Source organism: Panthera uncia, chromosome B4, assembly GCF_023721935.1.
Source record: "Panthera uncia isolate 11264 chromosome B4, Puncia_PCG_1.0, whole genome shotgun sequence".
Lineage (NCBI taxonomy): Eukaryota > Metazoa > Chordata > Mammalia > Carnivora > Felidae > Panthera > Panthera uncia.
The window spans coordinates 41,961,945-41,984,982 of NC_064809.1; the positions used below are offsets into that span (position 1 = coordinate 41,961,945).

Genomic DNA, 23,038 nt, shown 5'->3' on the forward strand with positions numbered 1-23,038 from the left:
ATATAGTGCAACAATGATTTCAGGAATAGATTTCTTTGTGCCCCTTACCCATTTAGCCCTTCCCCCTTCCCACAACCCCTCCCGTAACCCTCAGTTTGTTCTCCATATTTATGAGTCTCTTCTGTTTTGTCCCCCTCCCTGTTTTTTGTATTATTTGCCCCCTTTCCCTTATGTTCATCTGTTTTGTCTCAAAGTCCTCATATGAGTGAAGTCATATGATTTTTGTCTTTCTCTGACTGACTAATTTCACTTAGCATAATACCTTCCAGTTCCATCCACGTGGTTGCAAATGGCAAGATTTCATTCTTTTTGATGGCTGAGTAATACTCCATTGTATATAAATACCACATCTTCTTTATCCATTCATCCATCGATGGACATTTGGCCTCTTTCCATACTTTGACTATTGTTGATAGTGCTGCTATAATCATGGGGGTGCATGTGTCCCTTCGAAACAGCACCCCTGTATCCCTTGGATAAATGCCTAGTAGTATGATTGCTGGGTCCCAAGGTAGTTCTATTTTTACTTTTTTGAGGAAGCTCCATCCTGTTTTCCAGAGTGGCTGCACCAGCTTGCATTCCCATAGCTTTCACTCTTTTTATTTCCATTTGCTCATCCCTTTCTTTGAGTTATCTGTCGTCTTGGTTGTCCTAGAGTTCTGTTTTAGTCTCATATTCTATTTGCTCACCCTCATTAGCATTTTTCTATGATTTCTCAGAGTTCTTACGCATATCCTGTCATTGTTATTCTTAAGAGGTTAAACTTTTGATTGGGTAAAATAAAGGCTAAAAAATTAACAAAATTCTACACGCCAAAAACATGCCCCCAAACATGTAAGATTCTTGTAAGTTTCTACTTACTTATCTCCACTGGCATTAGAATTGATAAATTAACAAGAGTGGTTTTCATGTGATTGCTGGAGGCATTTGTTGACACTCTCAGCTTCACCTTGAGGAATTATGGATGGCTCTACACACACACACACACACACACACACGTATACACACACATCCCTGTGTAAACATAATGGCCAATACACCTGAAGATTCTGAGAAATATTTTTTTTCTAACTCATGATTAATTTTTGGCTGGTGCTTGCTCTGCTCTGAGGTGTAGCATTTACACATTGAATATGGGAAATCATCTCCTTCTAAGACCTTCCTGATTATGCTTCTTTCTCCACAGGAGAGTCCATTCACTGGAGCCAAAAGCCTACTCGGTCCCTGGATGCCAGACCTTGGTCTGAGCCTGAGGCTGTAGATGTGGAACTTACAGCATATATCTTATTAGCCCAGCTTAGCAAAGCCAGCCTGACTCAAAAGGAGATAGCCAAGGCCACTGCCATAGTGGCTTGGTTGGCCAAGCAACGCAACGCGTATGGGGGCTTCTCTTCTACTCAGGTAAATAACCCACTCTCCAACCTCGACTTATCAGGTAGTATTAGGTCCTCTGTGGAGAGAGGACAAAACAACAAACAAACAAAAACAAGACACAAAAACTATTGCCCTTGACTTCTAGGTCAATAATTCTATAGGGTGGGAGGAAAAACGTGTGAAAAATATATAGGGTTCATAACAAGGGTCATATGAACACATAAATAGTACTATATGTACTTAATTCTCTTCCTTTGTAGAATATGAAACATAATGGAATAAAGAGAAACATTATAAGATCAGTGTTTTATGTGTGAATAGGACATATATAATTATGACTATATTATACATTAACAGATTAGAAAGCCAATTATGGAGTCAGAAACATAAAAGCAAGATTTTACAGGTATACTTCCTTCTATTGCAGGTATTGGGAAGCTAGTAAGATATACAGTTTCTATTTTTAAAAGTTCACAAACTAGCTCTTTCCGCCATCTTTTCGTGCTGCCATAATGGTGCACATGAATGTCCTGGCAGAGGCTCTCAAGAGCATTGACAATGCTGGAAAGAGAAGCAAACACCAGGTTCTTATTGGATCGTGCTCCAAAGTCATCATCGATTTCTAACTGTGATACTGAAGCATGGTTGCATTGGCGAATTTGAAATCATCGATGCTCACAGAGCTGGGAAAATTATTGGAAACCTCACGGGGGATGGGGGAGGCTAAACAAGTGTGGGGTGATCAGCCCCAGGTTTGATGTACAGCTCAAAGGTCTAGAAAAATGGCAGAATAATTTGCTCCCCTCCTGCCAGTTGGTTTCATTGTACTGACAACCTCAGGTGGCATCATGGACCATGAGGAAGCAGGATGAAAACACACAGGAGGGAAAATCCCGGGAATTCTTTTCCTAGGGATAGAATATGCTCATGCAAATAAAATGCCTCACTGGACTCTTAAAAAAAAAAGTTCACAAACTAGAAGTAAAGTTCGGAAAAGCTCTATAACTACAGAGCAGGATTTGGTTATACCAGAAAGAAACAAAAGATACAAAATAATGCACTTAAAAAGGGAAAGAGAGCTTACAACAACTTGAAGGATAAGTAAAGTCTTCAGGGGAGTAGCATTTGAGGTAGATCTAAAAGCATATGCAGGGGCACCTGACAGGCTCAGTTGGTAGAGCATGTGACTCTTAGTCTTGGAGTTGTGAGTTCAAGCCCCACGTTGGGTATCGAACCTACTTGCAAACAAACAAATAAATAAAAGGATATGTAACATTTGGGGGGACAACTATTACAAGGAAAGAGAAATGGCGTGAGCAGAGACAATAGTTTGCAAAAGTATAGAATGACTGTCGGGAAAACTGGGTTAGCCAATGCATAACGGGACCTCAGTTTAGAAAGTTCGGACAGGTTTATACCATGGAGGCCCTTGTGTATTCAGACTCAAGATTTTGCCCATTCTGAGAAGCTATTAATTTTTTTAACTTTGTGTCAGAAAGATTAACCTGTTACTTACTGTTACTTAGTGTAGGGGATGGTTCTGAGGAGAGAGACACTGGATTTGAAGAGATAAGACACTCTTTCATTTGTCTAGGTTAGGGGTAAAGAGAACTTGAATTTGGTGGCAGTTGGGAAAAAGATGTAAAATCGCATGATATATTCAAATAGTATCATAAAAATTGTCTTAGATGATTATAAAGAGAGTAGTCATTAATTCATTTGTTCTGCAAATGTTATTAAATACATACCATATCCAACTCACTGATCATACAAAATAATCAAAAAAACATATTTCTTGGGGCACCTGGGTGGCTCAGTCGGTTAAGCGTCCAACTTCAGCTCAGGTCCGTGAGTTCGAGCCCCACATCGGGCTCTGGGCTGATGCCTCAGAGCCTGGAGCCTGCTTCCGATTCTGTGTCTCCCTCTCTCTCTGACCCTCCCCCGTTCATGCTCTGTCTCTCTCTGTCTCAAAAATAAATAAGCTTAAAAAAATTAAAAAAAAAAAAAAACCAAAAAACTGAGTCCTTAGGTTTAAAAAAACAAAACAAACAAAAAAAACCCCCATATTTCTTGTCTTTGTAAAGATTGTATTCTGACTCGTTGAAATTAGGGCCAGTTTCGTTGAGGATATAACATGTAAATAAGACCTGGAAAAAGAATATATTTTAACTGATGAAGTGTGTGATAAAGATGTTAAGAGCACTGAAACTGAATATGGTAATGCCTTAATAGGAATTTTAAAAAAATTATATGGCACTGGGGCACCTGGGTGGCTCAGTCACTTGGGTGTCTGACTCTCGATTTTGGCTCAGGTCATGACCCCAGGGTCGTGAGATTGAGCCCCGCCTCAGACTCTGCACTGAACATGGAGCCTGCTTGAGATTCTCTCTCTCTCTCTCTCTCTCTCTCTCTCTCTCTGCTCCTCCCCTGATTGCACTCTCTCTTTCTAAATAAATAAATAAATAAAATAAAATAAAATAAAATAAAAAATTATATGGCACTATCCTTCCTTCCTTTAAGGAAATTCTTGGCCAAAGATCAGGAAGGACTTCTTTCTTGCTGAGCCCTAAATAATTATGATATACAATTTCAGAAAGCCGTGAGTGAAATGTTTAGAACTCTCAGTGACAGATACATGTCAGAATTGTTTTTCAATAAAATCCTTAGCTATTACAAGAAGGCACATATCACCCACAGTGGTTTTTCAGCCAGTGATGAGGTCTCGTTTCTTGAATTGTTTCCACATATTGGAGCAATAAGGACCTTTTGGGATCAAGTTCACAGAGAGTAGATACAAAGTTGTTTGTAGATAGTCAAGCTGCATAGGAATCACTCGTTCGCAGCTTCCCCAGAGTGGGTGACCTGCCTTCCTGTTTTTCCAAAAAAAATTTTTTTTAATGTTTATTTTTTTTTAAGAGACAGAGAGACAGAGTGCAAGTGGGGAAGGGGCAGGGAGCGAGAGGGAGACACAGAATCCGAAGCAGGCTCCAGGCTCGGAGCTGTCAGCACAGAGCCCGACGTGGGGCTCGAACCCACCAGCCGTGAGATCATGACCTGAGCCGAAGTCGGACGCTTAACCGACTGAGCCACCCAGGCTTTTATACGATAGTATGATGTCTAAATACAGCTGTTCGTTTTCATTTGGGATAGGAAGATGTGGGGTTCCCTTATTCTGTAGATACTGTACAAAGTATCGAGCATGTAGATATTCTCATAGCAGTAAAATATAGCAATTTGCTGGACATCTTGTTCTGTTTTTTCTTTCCTCTAGTTGTCACTTATATAAATCATATTTGCAGAATGGAAAAGTTCTGATGCCTTGCCTTCTTGGTGGCAGCTTATCTGTCTTCTATCCAAGTGAAGAAAAGATGGTCACATGGCACAGCAGCGAAGAAGCCTTAGTTCGCAAGGAAGGGTACCCTGATATCCTCTCCAGCTGTGCCATAGAAGATCATCACACAGCTAAATGACTTTGAAGAATGTGCAATTTTTAGGGCTATTATGTTACTGCTATTTCCTCTCTAAATAAGGAAACTGTAAAATATATACTGAACAGTTACCCACTTGCTTCTAACTATAGCCCATTCTGAAGCTAGGTTTGGTTGAAGACGAATATGAGATGAACCCGATAACCTATAGATATGTCATAGCAACTTGATGACAATTTTCTAGACAAGCAAGATATGATTTCTATGTCGGTTTCCCCGGCATCGATGAACGTGGCTCTTACATACTTAGAAGAGGCGTCATCCACACTAGTGAACAGCCAGACACGTAGGTTATCGGGTTATTTGAAGTTAATTCCAGTGGCTCACAAAATGTAAGCAAATGCCCCACCGTTTTCTTCAGGATACTGTAGTTGCCCTCCAAGCTCTTGCCAAATACGCCACCACTGCCTATGTGCCATCTGAGGAAGTCAACCTGGCTGTGAAATCCAGTGAGAATTTCCAGCGTGCTTTCAACATTCAGGCTGCCAACCGGTTGGTATTTCAGCAGGAGACTCTACCCAATATCCCTGGAGCGTATACCTTGGAGGCCTCGGGCCAGGGCTGTGTCTACGTGCAGGTAAACAGAGATCCATGAGAAAGAACCAGCACGCATTGGGAAGGAGAGCCTGCGGGCGTCTTTGCCTCCAGTCGAACCTCCTGTCTCATTTGTGAAGAGAGTAGTTTGAGCTGTGCAATAGTTAAAGTTCTTCCCAGCTCTGATTTGGTTATCTATTTCCTCCTGCTAGACGGTGCTGAAATACAACATCCCCCCTCCTAAACTTGCGGATACCTTTAGTCTTAGTGTAGAAGTGGGAAAGGATACATGTGAGCAAGTTACTTCACCTCGATCCTTGGTGCTTACTATCCACACCAGGTGAGAAAAGCTGAGCTGGTGGGGGGGCACCCGGATCATAGAAGCTGGGGTGTGTGTGTGTGTGTGCGCGCGCGCGCACGTTGGGGCTACAGAGTCTGCTAAGAGTGAAAATAACGGGTTGACACAGATGTACCTCTTTCTGCCCTTAGTTATGTGGGGAGTCGCAGCTCTTCCAATATGGCCATTGTAGAAGTGAAGATGCTTTCTGGGTTCAGTCCCATGGAGGGCACCAATCAGTTAGTAAGTCTGTTCTTTCTTCTTCATTTAACAAGCTCTAAAAGGACATAACATGATCCCTAAAAAGCTGGTGAAATGGGCTTCATGGTCTATCTATCTATCTATCTATCTATAATCTATCTATCTATGCGTGTATATATACAACTCATAATTACATTATTTCAATGGGCTGCAAAAGTGCATCAGATGTGTTAAATGGAAACTGGAATCATCTTGGTTCCTTTGTCTTACCTTTTCCACAGTGTATATTGTTTCCTTGATCATGACAGAGCTTTGGTATAGTACCCTAAGGGATAGGGAAGGCTCTGGATCTTAGTCTGTTTTATTGTCCCCCTTTCTTATTTAGCTTCTCCAACAACCACTGGTGAAGAAGGTTGAATCTGGAACTGACGTACTGAACATTTACTTGGAAGAGGTAGGTGTTCAGAAACTGAACCCAAGAGCTTGATTCCTTATGTAGCTTTGCAACTTCCCTTTTAATCTGTATATATTGGTGTCACATGCACAGGGATGAGGGAACCGAGAGAATGGGTCTGAAGCCACGAAGTGAATTCTACCTCCATGTTATTTACTATAAAATATTCTTATTCACCTCCAGGGCAGTACTAACAGATACATCATGCTAGCCATCTATGTCATTTATTTTTTTAAGTTTATTTATTTTGAGAGGGGGTAGGGGCAAAGAGAGAGGGAGAGAGAACCCCAAGCAGGCTCCGCCCTGTCGGCGTAGAGCCTGATGTGGGGCTCGATCCCAAGAACCATGAGATCGTGACCTGAGCCGAGGTCAAGAGTCGGACACTTAACCAACTAATCCACCCAGGCTCCCTGCTATCTATGTCACTTAAAAATGTGTCAGCCATGGGGCGCCTGGGTGGCTCAGTCAGTTAAGAGTCCGACTCTTGGTTTCGGCTCAGGTCATGATCTCACAGTGTGTGAGTTTGAGCCCCACATCGGGCTCCTTGCTGACAGCACAGAGCCTGCTTGGGATTCTCTCTCTCTCCCTCTCTCTGCCCCTCCCCCCCCCCCTCTCTCTCTCTCTCTCTCAAAAATAAATAAATAAAACTTTAAAAAAATTAAAAAAAATAAAATAAAATAAAAATGTGTCGGCCAGGATGTGACTATTTTAAAATAAGGTGGTCAGGAAAGGCCTCTCTGAAGAGATGTTACCTGATCAGAGACCTGAAGGAAGAGAGAAAACCACTAGGAAGCAAAGAGCCTTTAAAAAAAAAGAAAGATTCTGTTCCTTTGGCCACTTCAATTAATTTAGTGGAGGAACCATGGGTTAGAGTAGACCAAGAATGGAGGGGACTTTGTCACAAGAAGGCCAGGAAGCTGTAAGATCCTAAGAAGAAAGAGTCAGGAAGTCGGCAGAAGCCAACATCTTGAAGACTGGCGTAGGGCAAGAAGGGACAGGTAGAAGGGTTTCAGGAGATTTGGGTGAAGACAAGAGTCTTTTAATCTCCGCACTACAGAGAGTGTTATTTTCTCTTTAGTTTTGATATGATGTTTTGTCTTTCTTCTCCACAGCTGAATAAGAAGACTCAGGCCTTTACCTTCACCATCAGCCAACGTATGTTGGTCACTAACCTGAAACCAGCAACCATCACGGTCTATGACTACTACCTCCCAGGTGAGGGCTGAGCTCTATTGTATCTCCCAACGTAGTTCTACCTCGCTCTTCATGCTATCTCCCCTAATTTTACAGATACTCTTTTCCAAGCAAGTAGCATATAATTACATTATTTGACCTCCTAAAACATTGCATTTTAACTGTATGTCATTTTTAAAAGTCTTCTGCACTAGCGATGTTTTACGACGGTCCACAGACCAAAAGGACAAGAGGGACCCTTGTTCTTTAAGGCCTGACTATTCGTAATGTTTTTGCTGCGATTAAGAATTTACCACAACAGTAGTGTTTGGAACTTTCCCGTAATTCGGAATATGTTCATAATATGCTCATCGCGTCTAGGGATCCTCTGAACAGGGTTAAAGCAGTAGCTTTTATGAAGTACTTTCTCTTTGGATGCATGAGGGCCCTTATGTAATAATATATGTCCTTTCATCTTACAGGTGAACAGGCAACAATTCAGTACTCTGATCCTTGTGAATGAGGTAAGGATGAGCTTTTGCAGTAGGGTGATAGTATTCAAAAGTTAAGGGACCTTCTTCTGAGTTACTGTTATTACCTTTGGGGAGCTAGTTTTTGATAGAAAGTGGGCTTTCCTTTTTTCTTTTTCTTTTTTTTAAATCTTAAATCCTTTTTTCTTCTTGAAGTAAGCTTTACATCCATCGTGGGGCTCAAACTCACGACCCTGAGATCAAGAGTCACATGCTCTACTGACCGAGCCAGCCACATACCCCTTTTTTGGTCCTAAACTCTTTTTTTTTTTTTTTTTAATTTTTTTCATGTTTATTTTTATTTTTGAGAGATACAGAGACAGAATGCGAGTGGGTTAGGGACAGAGAGCGAGGGAGACACAGAATCTGAAGCAGGCTCCAGGCTCTGAGCTGTCGGCACAGAGCCTGACATGGGGCTTGAACTCACGGACTGAGAGATCATGACCTGAGCCGAAGTCAGATGCTTAACCCACTGAGCCACCCAGGCACCCCGGTCCTAAACTCTTAAAGAAAGAATAATAATCTTAGGTCACACCAGAAAAAGTTAATAGTGGCATTTGTGGGAGGGGTTCTATGTGGTTTTTAAAAACAAGATTTTCTTCTGATTGAAATTGATGAATTTTTTAAATTCTTTTTACATTCTACATCTTTGTTATATAAAAATACTAAGGGAGAAGTAAAGATTATTTGATCCTGCTCCTCTGAGATAACACTATTAATAATCTCATTGCACATTCAGGAGATTTTCTTGTAGGTAGCAAAAAGCTGAGAGAGCACCTGGATGGCTCGATCGGTAGAGCATGTGACTCTTGATCTCCGGGTTTGGAGTTTAAACTCACCTTGGGTGTAGAGATAACTTTATTTATTTATTTATTTATTTATTTTTAAAAAATGTTTATTTTTGAGACAGAGAGAGACAGAGCATGAGTGGGGGAGGGGCAGAGAGAGAGGGGGGACACAGAATCCGAAGCAGGCTCCAGGCTCTGAGCTGTCAGCCCAGAGTCCAACGCGGGGCTCGAACTCACAAACCATGAGATCATGACCTGAACCGAAGTCGGAAACTTAACCGGCTGAGCCACCCAGGTGCCCCTAGAGGAAACTTAAAAAAAAAAACAATTAAACAAATAAATAGATAGGAAAAACTCTTTTACATTCATGAAGACTTTCTGAGTATAATGATGTCTTCTTTCCCCCCGCCCCACCCTCCTCTCCCAGGATAGAAGTTGGAAAGAGACTAATTTAATCCCCTGTGACATTACTGGACAACATTCTTCTGCCTCTTAAAGCAAAACTCATTCAATCAACTAATTTGATTTCTCTGAGTGACTAGTGAGTGTGTAACAGATGAGCAGGCTTGAACCTCAGCTACTTTCTTCCACTTCACAGATGCATAGATGCCGGAATAAAGGGTTGGGGCGGGGGGATGGGCTCGGAATAATCACCCCAGGGAAGAATTACCTGGAAAAGACCCCTGGGGGAGGAGATGTGATTTAGCCACAGGGGGGGACTCTCCAGAGAAGATTTGGAAGTAGAGGGGGATCCAGGGAAGATAAAAATGTCTTTCCGGAGGTTAAATCTAAGGGGAGATGTAATTTAGCGCTTTGGGAGTAGATGAAAAAAATTTTCTTCCTTGAAAAGAAAACCCGTGTCCTTGACTCTGTGCGTCTTGCTATGGCTCCCAAAGGTTTTGTTGAAAGATAATAATCATCCTTTAACCAGAACTCATATTTTGGCTTCCTCTTTAAACCTTTTGACCCAGACACGTCAGAGAATCGTCTTGCCGATTCTGGGAGGGGTCAGAGAGTCCCAATTAAGGGATTGTGTTCAGCCAGCTGTCACTGCAGGGCAAAATAGTGATTGATAACAAGAGAAGTGGCTGGCCAGGATTCCCTATCTCTGCGCTTCTCCTTCAGGATTCCCCCAGCCTCTTCCGCTAGGGGATAGCTATCTTTGTGTAAACTGTTTCTGGAAGCAATGTTTTTGTTTTAGAAACGGGTCTGGAGGCAAAGGTATGGGGGGGAAAGAGATGAATAGTATTTAAACAGAGAAGAGCATCTAGGCAACCACACCTTTTCACCCTGGATATTCACTCTCTGATCTCGCTCCTTTGGACTGTAAATTTTGACCAGAAGAGCCAGGGGAAAGTAAGTTCATGATGTAGAGATATTTCCATAAGCCCAGGGCCATATTTGCAAAAATTGTTCATTTCCTGTCTCCCCCACCCTAGACTCTGCCCTGGACCTCCTAGTGAGAGAACATGGGGAACATACCCAAAGGAGGTCATCCCCAAACCTGCTTTACCTCTCAGGTATCATGGAAATTAAAGAAAAGAGGGCACTCATGAATGCTCCCCCCACTCCTGAACCCTCTACCCTGTTACATTTGGCTCTGTGACTCCTCCCAGAACCCACCCCTTTTTGCAATGGAGGGAGATAGTGATCCTCAGGACTTAAGAAGTTATATCTGGGGGCGCCTGAGTGACTCAGTCGGTCAAGTGTCCGACTTTGGCTCAGGTCATGATCTCACGGTTCGTGAGTTCGAGCCCCGCATCAGACTCTGGGCTGACAGCTCAGAGCCTGGAGCCCGCTTCACATTCTGTGTCTCCCTCTGTCTGCTCCTCCGCTGCTTACACTCTGTCTCTCGCATTGTCTCAAAAACATATAAACATTTAAAAAAAAGTTTTAAAGAAGTTATATCTGAATAGAATATTTTAAATGAATATTTGAAATGAATAGAGTTTCTGTATTCATTGTATCTTTTGGGCTTCAGATTGAAGGCAAAGAATATTCTTTTTTTAATGTAAAATAGTTTTTTTAACGTTTATTTTTGAGAAAAAGAGACAGTGAGTGGGAGGGGCAGAGAGAGAGGGAGACACAGAATCAGAAACGTAAACATTTCTGCATATCTAAGAAGCAAGGCGATTGTGAGGATTAAGTGACATGTCATATTATAGTGCTTATAGTAGGGACTCAATACATGCATTTATTATATGCCAGGCACTTTACCAATTCTGGGAATGCAAAAATAAGTAAAATGAAGTTTCTGTCCTCAAATTGTTCACAGACTGGTGGAGGGAGAAAATAAATAAATCAACAGTTACAATACAGTGTGAGAGAGAAAGAAAGAAAGAAAGAAAGAAAGAAAGAAAGAAAGAAAGAAAGAAAGAAAAAGAAAGAAAGAAAGAAAGAAAGAAAGAAAGAAAGAAAGAGGGGGCGGGGCACCTGGGTGGTTCCGTCGGTTAAGCTAAGGTTAAGCTAAGCATCCAGCTTTGGCTCAGTTGATCATGATCTCGCAGTCTGTGAATTCAAGCCCCGTGTTGCATTGCGTGCTGACAGCTCAGAGCCTGGAGCCTGCTTCTGATTCTGTCTCCCTCTTTCTCTGCTCCTCCCCCACTCGTGCTCTCTCTCTCTCTCTCTCTCTCTGTCTCAAAAATAAACATTAAAAATTTTTTAAGAAAGAAAGAGAAAGAAGGGAGGAGAGGGAGAGGTAGAAAATACAAAAAGCTATGGGATTACGTAGGAGAGGCACCTTCCCAGACTGAAGTGAAGGAGTGGTCAGAATGGCTTTTCCAGGTTGATGCCTGAGCTGGATGAACAATGAGAAAATGAAAGAGGAAGCAAGTTTGGGCAAAGTGAGCTACAAATGAAAGACAAAGAGGTAGAAGAAATCATGGGTATTTCATCCAAGTAGTTCAATGCAACTCATGGATTGTGTGTGTGTGTGTGTGTGTGTGTGCTTAAAAGTGAGTTGAGGGGCGCCTGGGTGGCTCAGTCGGTTGAGCGTCTGACTTCAGCTCAGGTCATGGTCTCACGGTTCATGGGTTCAAGCCCCGCACCAGGCTCTGTGCTTGACAGCTCAGAGCCTGGAGCCTCCTTTGGATTCTATGTCTCCCTCTCTCTGCCCCTCCCCTGCTTGTGCTCTGTCTCTCTCTGCCTCTCAAAAATAAATAAATGTAAAAAAAAAAAAGTAATAATTAAAAAATAAATTAAAAAAGAAAAAGAAAAGTGAGTTGAGAAAGTAGAGAGAAGTTAGATCCTGACTTGCTTTTTCAGAAGAGCAAGGCGCCTGGCCGGCCCGGTCAGAGCATGTGCAGCTCTTGATCTTGGAGTTGTGGGTTTGAGCCCCACGTTGGGTGTAGAGATTACTTAAATAAATAAATACACTTAAAAAAAAAAAAAGAAGAAGAAGAAGAAAGAAAGATCATTCCAGCATCAGACTGAAGAATGGAGAAGAGAAGGGTGAAGCTGAAGTTCTCAAAATCATTTAGGAAACTGCTGTGGTAATCTAGACACGCGCTGGGGAACTGGCAGCGGGAGTTAGGAGGAAGGGGCGTACGTAGAAGTTACTCCGCAGGGGAGATCGCATCAGAACTTAGTGATGTCAGAGACAAAATGCACCAGACAACTGAGGTGATGTTATTCAGGCTATTGCAATAGAGGACATGTTTATTAACGAAGAATGTCTCATAGAAAAGGAAAGGGAACTGAGGTTTTATGGAGGTAGGAAAACACAGGGCCCCAATCTTACTGGAGTCATGAGCCAGTGTAGAGACGGGTCTTTTCACAGAATATACGAGAACAGGATGGAACACAAAAGGTGACGGGGGTTTGGAAAACAAAAAAAATGAGGGTATTTCTTAACTGACCTGTTTTCCAGAAGCAAAGAGGTCTGGTGAAACTCACCATTGTCAGTGACTAATTGGATGTAAGACAAAAGAGTCCGGGAAGAATCTGGGAAAACTGCCAAGACTCTAGACTGTAGAATTTGTAAGAGAGGAAAACCTTTTCCTCTAACTTCTTTTTTTTTTTAATGCTTCTTATGTCATTTTTAAAAAATATTTGTTTTTGAGGGAGGGGAGGGGCAGAGAAAGGGAGACAGAGAATCCGAAGCAAGCTCTGTGCCGTCAGTGCAAAGCCCAATGTGGGGCTCGAACCCACGAACCGTGAGATCATGACCTGACCTGAGCTGAAGTCAGACACTCAACTTGACTGAACCATCCAGGTTCCCCCCCCTTTTCCTCTAACTTCTTATATTCTGTGCCTGGGGACTGGGAATTAAATTGGCAAAAGACAAATTAACAGGAGAAAAGATCTATTTGTATGCACCTGGTCACTTTACAGGAAGAAAGCAAAAGCCCTAAGAGTCAGTTAGGTCTGGGGGCTCATATTACCATTTTAACAAAGGGCAATATGTTATAGAGAAGTTACAAAACAAAGGAAAAGGTCTTTGGTCTTCTAGGGGCAATAACACTGTGGGAAGGTAAATATAGGGGGAAAGGAGTGAAAGATTAAGGTTATTTTAGTAAGGTTTGTTATGCAGACTTGTTTATGCTGACTTTCCGTGTCCTGTGATAAAGATCGCTTTCCTGGTATGGGAGAGGGGAGGGGAGACAGTCTCACAAGAGAAAATTAACGCCCTGCTTTCAGGCAGAAAAGGAGAAGGCAGAGTTCCTCCTGTGTCTGCTTCCCAGATATGCCTTTGGTGTTCCAACCTTACCCTTACTTCTCCAGGAACACCAAACTGCATTTAGTTCCCTATTTCGACTATGCTCCCTGATCATTTTTTTTTTTAATTTTTTTAAATGTTTATTTATTTTGGAGACAGAGAGAGACAGAGCATGAACAGGGGAGGGGCAGAGAGAGAGGGAGACACAGAACCGGAAGCAGGCTCCAGGCTCTGAGCCATCAGCCCAGAGCCCGACGCGGGGCTCGAACTCACGGACCGGACCGCGAGATCGTGACCTGAGCCGATGTCGGATGTTAACCGACTGAGCCACCCAGGCGCCCCTCCCTGATCATTTTAACATATGCTTTTTATGCTGCTTGCAAAGCCTTTCCATCTCTTCTGCCTGGAGGTTTTCCACTGGTCCTATAAGACGGCCTTCGAGAGGTGTTTTCTAGTCAGGAATCTTCCACAAGAATTCCTCTCCACTCCTGTAGCACTTTCCACTGAGGACTTATCAAACTGGGTTCACATTTTTCTGTTAATACCCCCTCTGCCCCACCAGCACATAAGATCCTTGAGGGCTTCCAACCTGATGGTATACACGTCAAATACCTCTCCAGTATCCATTCTCTTTTTCTTCACTAAGGAAAAGCATAATTGTAACGTGCCCAACTGAAATACTCACCTTCTCAGAATTACTTACAGTTCGGGGAGGCTCTGTGGCAGAATTCTAGCCAAAAAAAAAAAAAAAAAGGTAACTGGAAGTTTCTGGAAATAAATCCCTTCTGAAGGAGATGACAGAACCTCACAAAGGGATAGCTTTTGGCCTTTCCTTCTTCTTCTTGACTTGAACAACGATGAGGATCCTGGAGGAAAAGCATCCTTTTGCAGCCATGCAGATAAAAGCCGTATGTTGAAGATGAAGAGACGAAAGGAGTTTGGGTGCTTGACAACATCATAGATCTGTCCTTGACTTTGGGCCCTTGGACATTTGGGATAGGCAATGAGAATAATACATGGTTTACTTTTTGCTTTTGTTTTTTAAAAACATTTTATTCAAGTATAATCAACATAGAAACAACACCAATTTCTAAAAGCACAGATTATATTTACCCATATAAAAACAAGAACATGGGGCGCCTGGCTGGCTCAGTCATGGAGCATGTATGTGACTCTTCATCTCAGGGTTGTGAGTTTGAGCCCCACATTGGGCATGGAGGTTACTTAAAAAAAAAAAAAAAAAAGAATATGTAAGAATACAAATGGTTGCTGCTGGCTTGTTTCCCTCAACAAAATGTTTATAGGTATTCATTGATATTATTTTGTATAGCTATAGATCATTCATACTCATTGCGACATCGTTTTCCATTGTATAAGTATACCTCAGTTTATTTCTCTATTGTACAATTGCTGAGAAATGACGTAGTTTCGCGTTTTGTTACTTTGAATAGCATTGCTATGAATATTCGAATACATATCTTTTGGTGAACATATTGTATGCCTTTATGTTGGATATATACCTAGGGGTATAGAGGGCCATAGGGTATAACACATGTTTTACTTGAGTAGGTGCTCTGAAACCTTTTCCAAAGTGTTTGGACCAATTTACACTCTCAAGAGCGGCGTATGAAAGTCTCAGTTACTCTTCATCTTTGGCAACATTTTGGTATTTCCTGACTTGTTTGTTTTAGCCATTGTGGTAGACGTATACTGTCATTTCATTGGTTTTTAATTGGTATTTTCTTGATAACTAATAAAGTTGAGTACTTTGAAAAAAGCTTATGGGCCTCGTGGATATTCTTTTTGTAAAAAAGCAGCTTTATTGGGGTGCCTGGGAAGCTCAGTTGGTTAAGTGTCCAACTGGTCAGTTGGTTGATTTCAGCTCAGGTCATGATCTCACGCTTTGTGGGTCTGAGCCCCACATTGGGCTCTGCTCTGACAGTGCAGAGCCTGCTTGGGATTATATCTATTTCCCTCTTGCTCCGCCCTTCCCCCATTCTCTCTCTCTCTCTCTCTCTCAAAATAAATAAACTTTTAAACACTTTTTTAAAAATTTAAAAACAGCTTTATTGAGATATAATTCACATATCATACAATTCACCCATTGAAAGTATATAATTCAATAGTTTTTAGTATATGCTGATATATGCAACCATCACCACCGTCAACTTGAGAATATTTCCATCATCTTAAAAGAAACCCCATATCCTTTAGCTCCCTACACCCCTTGCCCAGCCCTGAGCAACCACGAATCTAGTGTCTATTTCTACAGATTTTCTTATTCCGAACTTTGATATGAATGTAATCACAATATGTGAACTTTTGTGACTGGCTTCTTTCCTTTAGCATAACACTTTCAGGATTTATCCATATTGTAGTATAAACCAGCACTTCATTCCTTTTTATGGTCAGATAACACTTCTATGACCTGATAATATGGTCGGATATCAACTGTGGCTAAACCACATTTTGTTTATCCATTTGTCCACTCGTGGATATTTAGGTTGTCTCTACCTTTTTGCTATGATGAATAATGCTGCTATAAACACTCAGGTACAAGTTATTGAGGGGATATATGTTTTCAGTTCTCTTGGGTGCATACCCAGGAGCGGAATTCCTGGGTTATAGTGTAACTCTGTGTTTAATTATTGGAAGAATTGCTTGACTGTTTTCCAGAGTGGTGACACCCTTGTGTATTCCCGCCAGCCATGTATGAAGGTTCTTCCTTCTCCACATCCCCATCGATTGTTGTTGTTAATCTGACTTTCTGATTCTGGCCACTCTAGCTGGGTATATCAGGTGTCCTTGTTTACAGAGTGTTCAAGTCTTTTGTCTGTTTTTCTATTGGGTTGTTTTCTTTTTGGAATTCTTTATATATCTGAAATCGGAGGCCTTTGTTAGATGTATGTACTGCAAATGTCTTCTTTCAGTCTGTGGGTTGCGTTCTCACTCATTAAAATAGTGTCTTTTTGCGAACAAATGTTCTTAATTTTAATACAGTTTCTGTGGGTGCTTTTAGGTTCTCATTTTTTTTGTTGTTTAATTTTTTACTATGTGTCTTATGTGTAATTTTTTTTTTTTTTTTTTTTTTGAGAGAACATTTGTGTGAGAGCCAGGGAGGGGCCAAGGGAAAAGGAGAGAGAGAATCTTTTTTTTTTTTTTAATTTTCTTAATATTTATTTATTTTTGAGAGAGAGACAGAGCACAAACAGGGGAGGTACAGCGAGAGGGAGACACAGAATCTGAAGCAAGCTCCAGGCTCTGAGCGGTCAGCACAGAGCCCGACTCACGAACTGTGAGATCATGACCTGAGCCGAAGTCGGATGCTTAACCAACAGAGCCACCCAGGCACCCCAAAAGAGTGAGAGAATCTTTAAAAAAAATTTTTTTTTTAATGTTTATTTATTTTTGAGAGAGAGACAGAGCACGAGTGGGGGAGGGACAGAGAGAGAGGGAGACACAGAATCCAAAGCAAGCTCCAGGCTCCAAGCTGTCAGCACAGAGCCAGACGCGGGGCTCGAACTCATGAACTGTGAGATCATGACCTAAGCCGAAGTCGGATGCTTAACCGACTGAGCCACCCAGGTGCCCCAAGAAGAGAGAGAGAATCTTAAGCAGGCTCCATGCCCAGCACGACGGGGCTCAATCTCACCACCATGAAATCATGACCTGAGCCGAAATCAAGAGTTGAACACAACTGACTGAGCTACCCAGGTGCCCCTTATATTCTATTTAAGAAATCTTTGCTCTGGGTCACAAAAGTGTTTTCCTTATGTTTTCATCTAAAAGCTTTCTTGTTTCAGCTTTCACACACACACACACACACACACACACACACAATTTTTTAAAAGTAATCTCTACACCCCACTTGGGTCTCATGCTTACAATCTTGAGATAAGAGTTACATATTTTGCAACTGAGCCAGCCAGGTGTCCCCCCGCAACTTTCATATTTGACATACAATCCACTTGGAGTTAATTTTTGCAAATGGTATGAAGTAGGGGAAAAGCTACATTGTTTCCCCTTATGGATATCCAACTGTCTCCTCACCATCTACTGAAAGACCATTCTTTCCTTACTACATTGCAGTGTGTGGTTTTATCATAAGCTAGGTAACCATACTGGTGAGGGTTTATTTCTGTGTTCTGTTTGTTTCATTGTTGTGTTTGCCTATCCTAATAATACCCCCCCACACACACTAGTTTTATTTATAATAGTTTTATACATATCATTTATTATATATATGATATCTGCTGGTATAGTTTTCTAGTCGTGTGATTTTTCCTTAAGATAGACTTGGGGGCGCCTGGGTGGCTCAATCAGTTAAGCCTCTGACTTTTGATTTGGGCTCAGGTCTTGATGTCAAGGTTTATGGGACTGAGCCGTGCATCAGGCTCTGTGCTGACAGTATGGAGCGTGCTTGGGATTCTCTCTCTCCCTCTGCCCCTCTCTCCTGCTCATGTGCTCTCTCTCTCAAAAAAAATAAATTTGAAAAAATAGCATAGTATAATATGGTGGTATAATATAACATATATTACAATATTACAGTATTATAATATAATATTAAATATATATTATATATTACTATATAATATATATTATATTATACCACCATATTGTGTGGTAATATGTATTATAATATATATAACATTATAATATATATTTATTAGCTATCATATGAACAGAATTATACATTATATTGTCATATTAATATGATTATATATTAAGACATTAATCATAAGTAATAGCAATTAATGTATTAATTGATGTATATACAATATGCCTACATATAATACTATAATAGTGTTTTATAGTATTAAAATAATACTATACTGCTATACTATTACTAAAATAATATAATAATAATACTATTTAATAGTATTAAAATAATAAATTTAATGCTATATTTAATAATATAATATTCAAATAATATTTAATACTATATTTAGCAATATAGTATTAAAATAATAAAATTGTTATTAGGACTATGGAATTGGATGGCTTTGTATGAGGAGCAATAGATATTTCGGAGAGGGGTTTACACTGCTCAGCTTTCCCTAGGCAGTTGGCAAATGATTATTTAGTCTCTAAGACATTTCAAAACCCTCACCGTGGCTGTGTCTGCAGTCCTAAACCATGATTCTTAACCAATCTTAAACCCCTATGTTGAAAGATTCCCCCACTTAAACCAGACCTCCAAACCACATAAATATCCCGACTTAGCCCTCCCCTCCCAAACTCTACCAAGGAGGTATGCTGACACCCTCTCACCTGTTGAGGGTGATTAATAAGCAATTAAATGCTACATATGAAAATCTGGGGGCCTCTTGGCCAGATATAAAAATTCTCAACTTCTGCAACCACAGTGCAGGAAAATCTCAAGACCAGGCTCAACATTTTGTTACAAGAGGAACAGCTCCAGGGGCTCCTGGGTGGCTCAGTTGGTTAAGCGCAGACTTCAGCTCAGGTCACATCTCACAGTTGGTGAGTTTGAGCCCCACGTCGGGCTCTGTGCTGACAGCTCAGAGCCTGGAGCCTGGTTCGGATTCTGTGTCTCCCTCTCTCTCTGTCCCTCCCCCGCTCGCGCTCTGTCTCTCTCTCAAAAATAAAATAAATGTTAAAAAAAAAAAAAAAAAAAAAAGAGGAACAGCTCCAGAGAAAGTTGAATTCTCAGCCATTTCCAGATTGCTTTGCCAAGGTCAAAGCACTCTTTGAAAGATGAGGTAGAGGCTTCTATCTTGCAAGACAGTGCACGGTCCCCTCAAGGATATACCCCTGGATTTCTCTCTGGTCATTACTTAAAAAGGGGTGGTGAGGGTGAAAAATATATTCATATAAAGTACTTATCTGGAGGAGGGAGGGATGGATTACAAATTAGCATGAGAAAACTTTTCGGCGTGATGGATATGTTCACTCTATGGATTGTAGTGATAGTTTTTATGATTACATACATATATCAACCTTCATCAAATTGCACACTTTAGGGGCACCTGGCTGGTTCATTCGGTGGAGCACAGTTCTTGATCTCAGGGTTGTGAGTTCAAGCCCTACACAGGGTGGTAAAGCTTAATTAAGAATTGTGCACTTTGGGACACCTGAGTGGCTCAGTCTGTTAAGCATCTGACTTCAGCTCAGGTCATGATCTCACAGTTTGTAAGTTCAAGCCCCGCGTCGGGGTCTGTGCTGACAGCTTGGAGCCTGGAGCCTGCTTCAGATTCCGTGTCTCCCTCTCTCTCTCTGCCCCTCCCTTGCTCACAATCTGTCTCCCTTTGTGTCTCAAAAGATAAATAAATGTTAAAAAATGATAATAATTGTGCACTTTAAATATGTGTGGTTAATTGTACTAATTCTACCTTAAAGCCATTTTAAAATGTATTCAATAAATATTAGTTGTTATTGTGAGGAGAGAACCTGAACCCTTCTTTCTAGGAATCAACATTTCCAGGCCCATTTAAGTCCTCTGTCCCATAACTGAGGCTGTCCTATGAACCCCGGGCCTTCTTTCCGCATCCAGGAGAAAGGGTGGAGGCAGCTTTTACCTAGGCGAGAAAGTGACACCTGCTGGCCGGAGAGGAAAGTACACATGGTGTCTTGCTGAACGTGTTTAGATTTTACTTCTTTTCTTCAAAAAAATCATTTATTTTGGAATTAGCAAGACATACTGATGTAAAATTCAAGGGTGCAAAAAAAAAAATCACCTTCTACGTCTCTTCTCTCAGTTCCCTCCTCAAGAGTAGCTATTATTAGTTTTGTTAAATGCTAGCTCCCTGAAAGAACCTTAGTAGTGACTGGGAGGGGAGGGCTAAGTCAGGATGTTTATGCGGTTCTGGGGTCTGGTTTAAGTGCGGGAGTCTTTCAATGTAGAGGTTTCATTAAGATTGGTTAAGGAACATGGTTTAGGACTGTAGACGCAGCCACGGTGAGGGTTTTGAAATGTCTTAGAGACTAATCATTTGCTAACTGCCTATGGAAAAGCTGAGCAGTTTAAAATGGTTTTTCTGGGTGTTCCTGAATTACACACCACAATTATTTGCAACTTTTATTTTCTGGGCAAGTATTTCCTGGAATACTAAATTCATATTAACGAAGACAGTGCAATAGTAAAGTCAAGTTCATGTAGACAGTGTGGGTGTAGATGGTTCTTTGTTTCTCGTATATCTTTTCAAAATATTCTGTGCATATTCGGTCATACATGCATATATACATTTACAAAATGTCACCTTTAAAAAAAAGTTAAGAGGGGCGCCTGGGTGGCTCAGTCGGTTAAGCGTCCGACTTCGGCTCAGGTCATGATCTCAACGCGTTGTGGGTTCAAGCCCCGCATCGGGGTCTGTGCTGACAGCTCAGAGCCTGGAGCCTGCTTCGAGTTCTGTGTCTCCACTCTCTGCCTCTTCCCAGCTCGCACTCTGTCTCTGTCTCTCTCTCTCAAAAATAAATAAACGTTAAAAAATTTTTTTAAGTTAAGAACAAAAGTGTCATCTTTTATCTTCTAACACTTGTTGCAGAAATACAGAAACTAGGTATAAGATACTCCTTAAATATTAGCTATCCAACAGCGTTCGCTCTGTAGTTCCGTGTGATGTACTGTTTTCAGAGTATGCATGGGTTTGGGTTTTTTTTGTTTTTTTGTTTTTTTTATCTCTTGCATTGAATGGAATTACTGTTTGCAGCATTCTACTAGCATTTTCCTCCTTAACAATTTATGTAACAGATTACGGTTTTGGCAAAACCAGTGGGGCACGTTTTCTCTTATTCCTGGTTTCTTCTTTTCTGTCTTAAATTTTTTTTTTAACGTTTATTTATTTTTGAGACAGAGACAGAGCATGAACGGGGAGGTCACAGAGAGAGGGAAACACAGAATCTGAAACAGGCTCCAGGCTCTGAGCTGTCAGCACAGAGCCCGATGCGGGGCTCGAACCCACGGACGGTGAGATCATGATCTGAGCCGAAGTCGGCCGCTTAACCGACCAAGCCACCCAGGCGCCCCGTTCTTTTCCGTCTTAAAGTGCAGTTACAAGGCTGTGCGCCAGGGGAGAGAAAGAATTATTCCATGGCACTGAGATATGAAGGCACCTGCAGAGATGTTTATCAAATACATGTTCTCTGGGCATCTACTCGGTTCCAGGTACTGTGCTAGGCACCGGATGAATATGACGACTACACTCTCGCCCTAACAGGGCTTGGGGCTTAATGAGGAAGATCAACACTGAGCATATAGTTATGAGTGGAATGAACATAACAAAGAGCAAGAGGTATGGGGGGGGCCTCACCTAATCTCGGGACCAAAGTAAAGATTCCCAGAACTGATGCTTGTGCTGCATGCAGAGGGATAAGCAGGAAGGATAGAGGTATGGGGTGACGAGTGTGGGGAATATTCCACATAGAGGAAATAGTGTTCGCATTCTCTGGAGACTGAGGTTATTGTTATCTTTTTTTTTTTTTTTTAGTTTCCCTGTTTTCTGTGTCCAGCCGTTTGTTCAACCATCTTGCGATCTCCTTTCCAAATATCTTGTGTAGGTATGTACACATAGATTTTCCGAGTTAGAAGTCATTATCCTGGGGGTGCCTGGCTGGCTTGGTCAGAAAAGCATATGACTGTTTTTGTTTTTTTTTTTTTTTAAGTATTTATTTATTTATTTATTTATTTTGATAGAGAGAGGGGAGGAGCAGAGAGAGAGGGAGAAAGAGAGAATCTCAAGCAGGCTCATGAACCGTGAGATCGTGACCCAAGCTGAAAGGGAAGAGTCGGATGCTTAACCAACTGAGCCACCCAGGGGCCCCCGGAAGAGCATGTGACTTTTGATCTTGGGCTCTTGAGTTGGACCCCCACATTGGGTGTAGAGATCACTTAAAAAAAACTTAAAAAAAAAAAAAGGCATCAACTTGAATACATAAGAATCTGTTCTGTGACTAATGTCCCTCCTCAGCGCAAGCCTCTCATGTTAGTGATCTTAGGGAAAGACAACCCTGTACTACTGTTTAGTTTTTAGGAGATGCAATGAAAATCATTTTCTGAATCCTGTATAAAGTTCAAGAACTGGCCACCTTTGGCAGAAGACGGAGCTCTAATTTCTTGCAACTGAAAATGTCTTTAGAAATCTCCTAATATGATCTCTTTAACTGAAAAATGAGGAAACTGAGGCCCAAGGTACAGAATCCTTTATGATACTCAAGACAAGCAGCCAGAGGAGACCTGAGAAATTGAACAGGTTGTAATCTCACAGAAAATGCTGTGAGATTTACATGCTGGTATATTTCCCCAACAATTAGCCTCGTGTGATGTGTGGAAGATGGAGATGATTTTACATAAGGCATAAGAGGGTGACTGGGTGGTTCAGTCAGTTAAGCGTCCGACTTTGGCTCAGGTCATGATCTCACGGTCCGTGAGTTTGAGCCCCGCGTCGGGCCCTGTGCTGACAGCTTAGAGCCTGGAACCTGCTTCAAATTCTATGTCTCCTCTTGCTCTGCTCCTCCCCCGCTCATGCTCTGTCTCTGTCTCTCT

General features: G+C 41.5%; 1 protein-coding gene and 1 pseudogene across 1 annotated transcript in view; both read left to right on the forward strand.

Moving 5' to 3' along the window:
• Window positions 1-9,591, forward strand: part of A2ML1 (alpha-2-macroglobulin like 1) — a 43,042-nt gene extending 33,451 nt beyond the window's left edge. Inside the window, exons 29-36 of the mRNA XM_049627072.1 lie at window positions 1,187-1,401; window positions 5,224-5,439; window positions 5,609-5,736; window positions 5,886-5,976; window positions 6,320-6,388; window positions 7,501-7,603; window positions 8,044-8,085; window positions 9,307-9,591. Of these exons, the coding sequence (XP_049483029.1) occupies window positions 1,187-1,401; window positions 5,224-5,439; window positions 5,609-5,736; window positions 5,886-5,976; window positions 6,320-6,388; window positions 7,501-7,603; window positions 8,044-8,084 (863 nt within the window). The 3' untranslated portion in view covers window position 8,085; window positions 9,307-9,591. The remainder of the gene's footprint in view (window positions 1-1,186; window positions 1,402-5,223; window positions 5,440-5,608; window positions 5,737-5,885; window positions 5,977-6,319; window positions 6,389-7,500; window positions 7,604-8,043; window positions 8,086-9,306) is intronic.
• On the forward strand, window positions 1,804-2,919 carry LOC125920078 (40S ribosomal protein S15a-like; annotated as a pseudogene).
• Window positions 9,592-23,038: the final 13,447 nt, after the last annotated feature.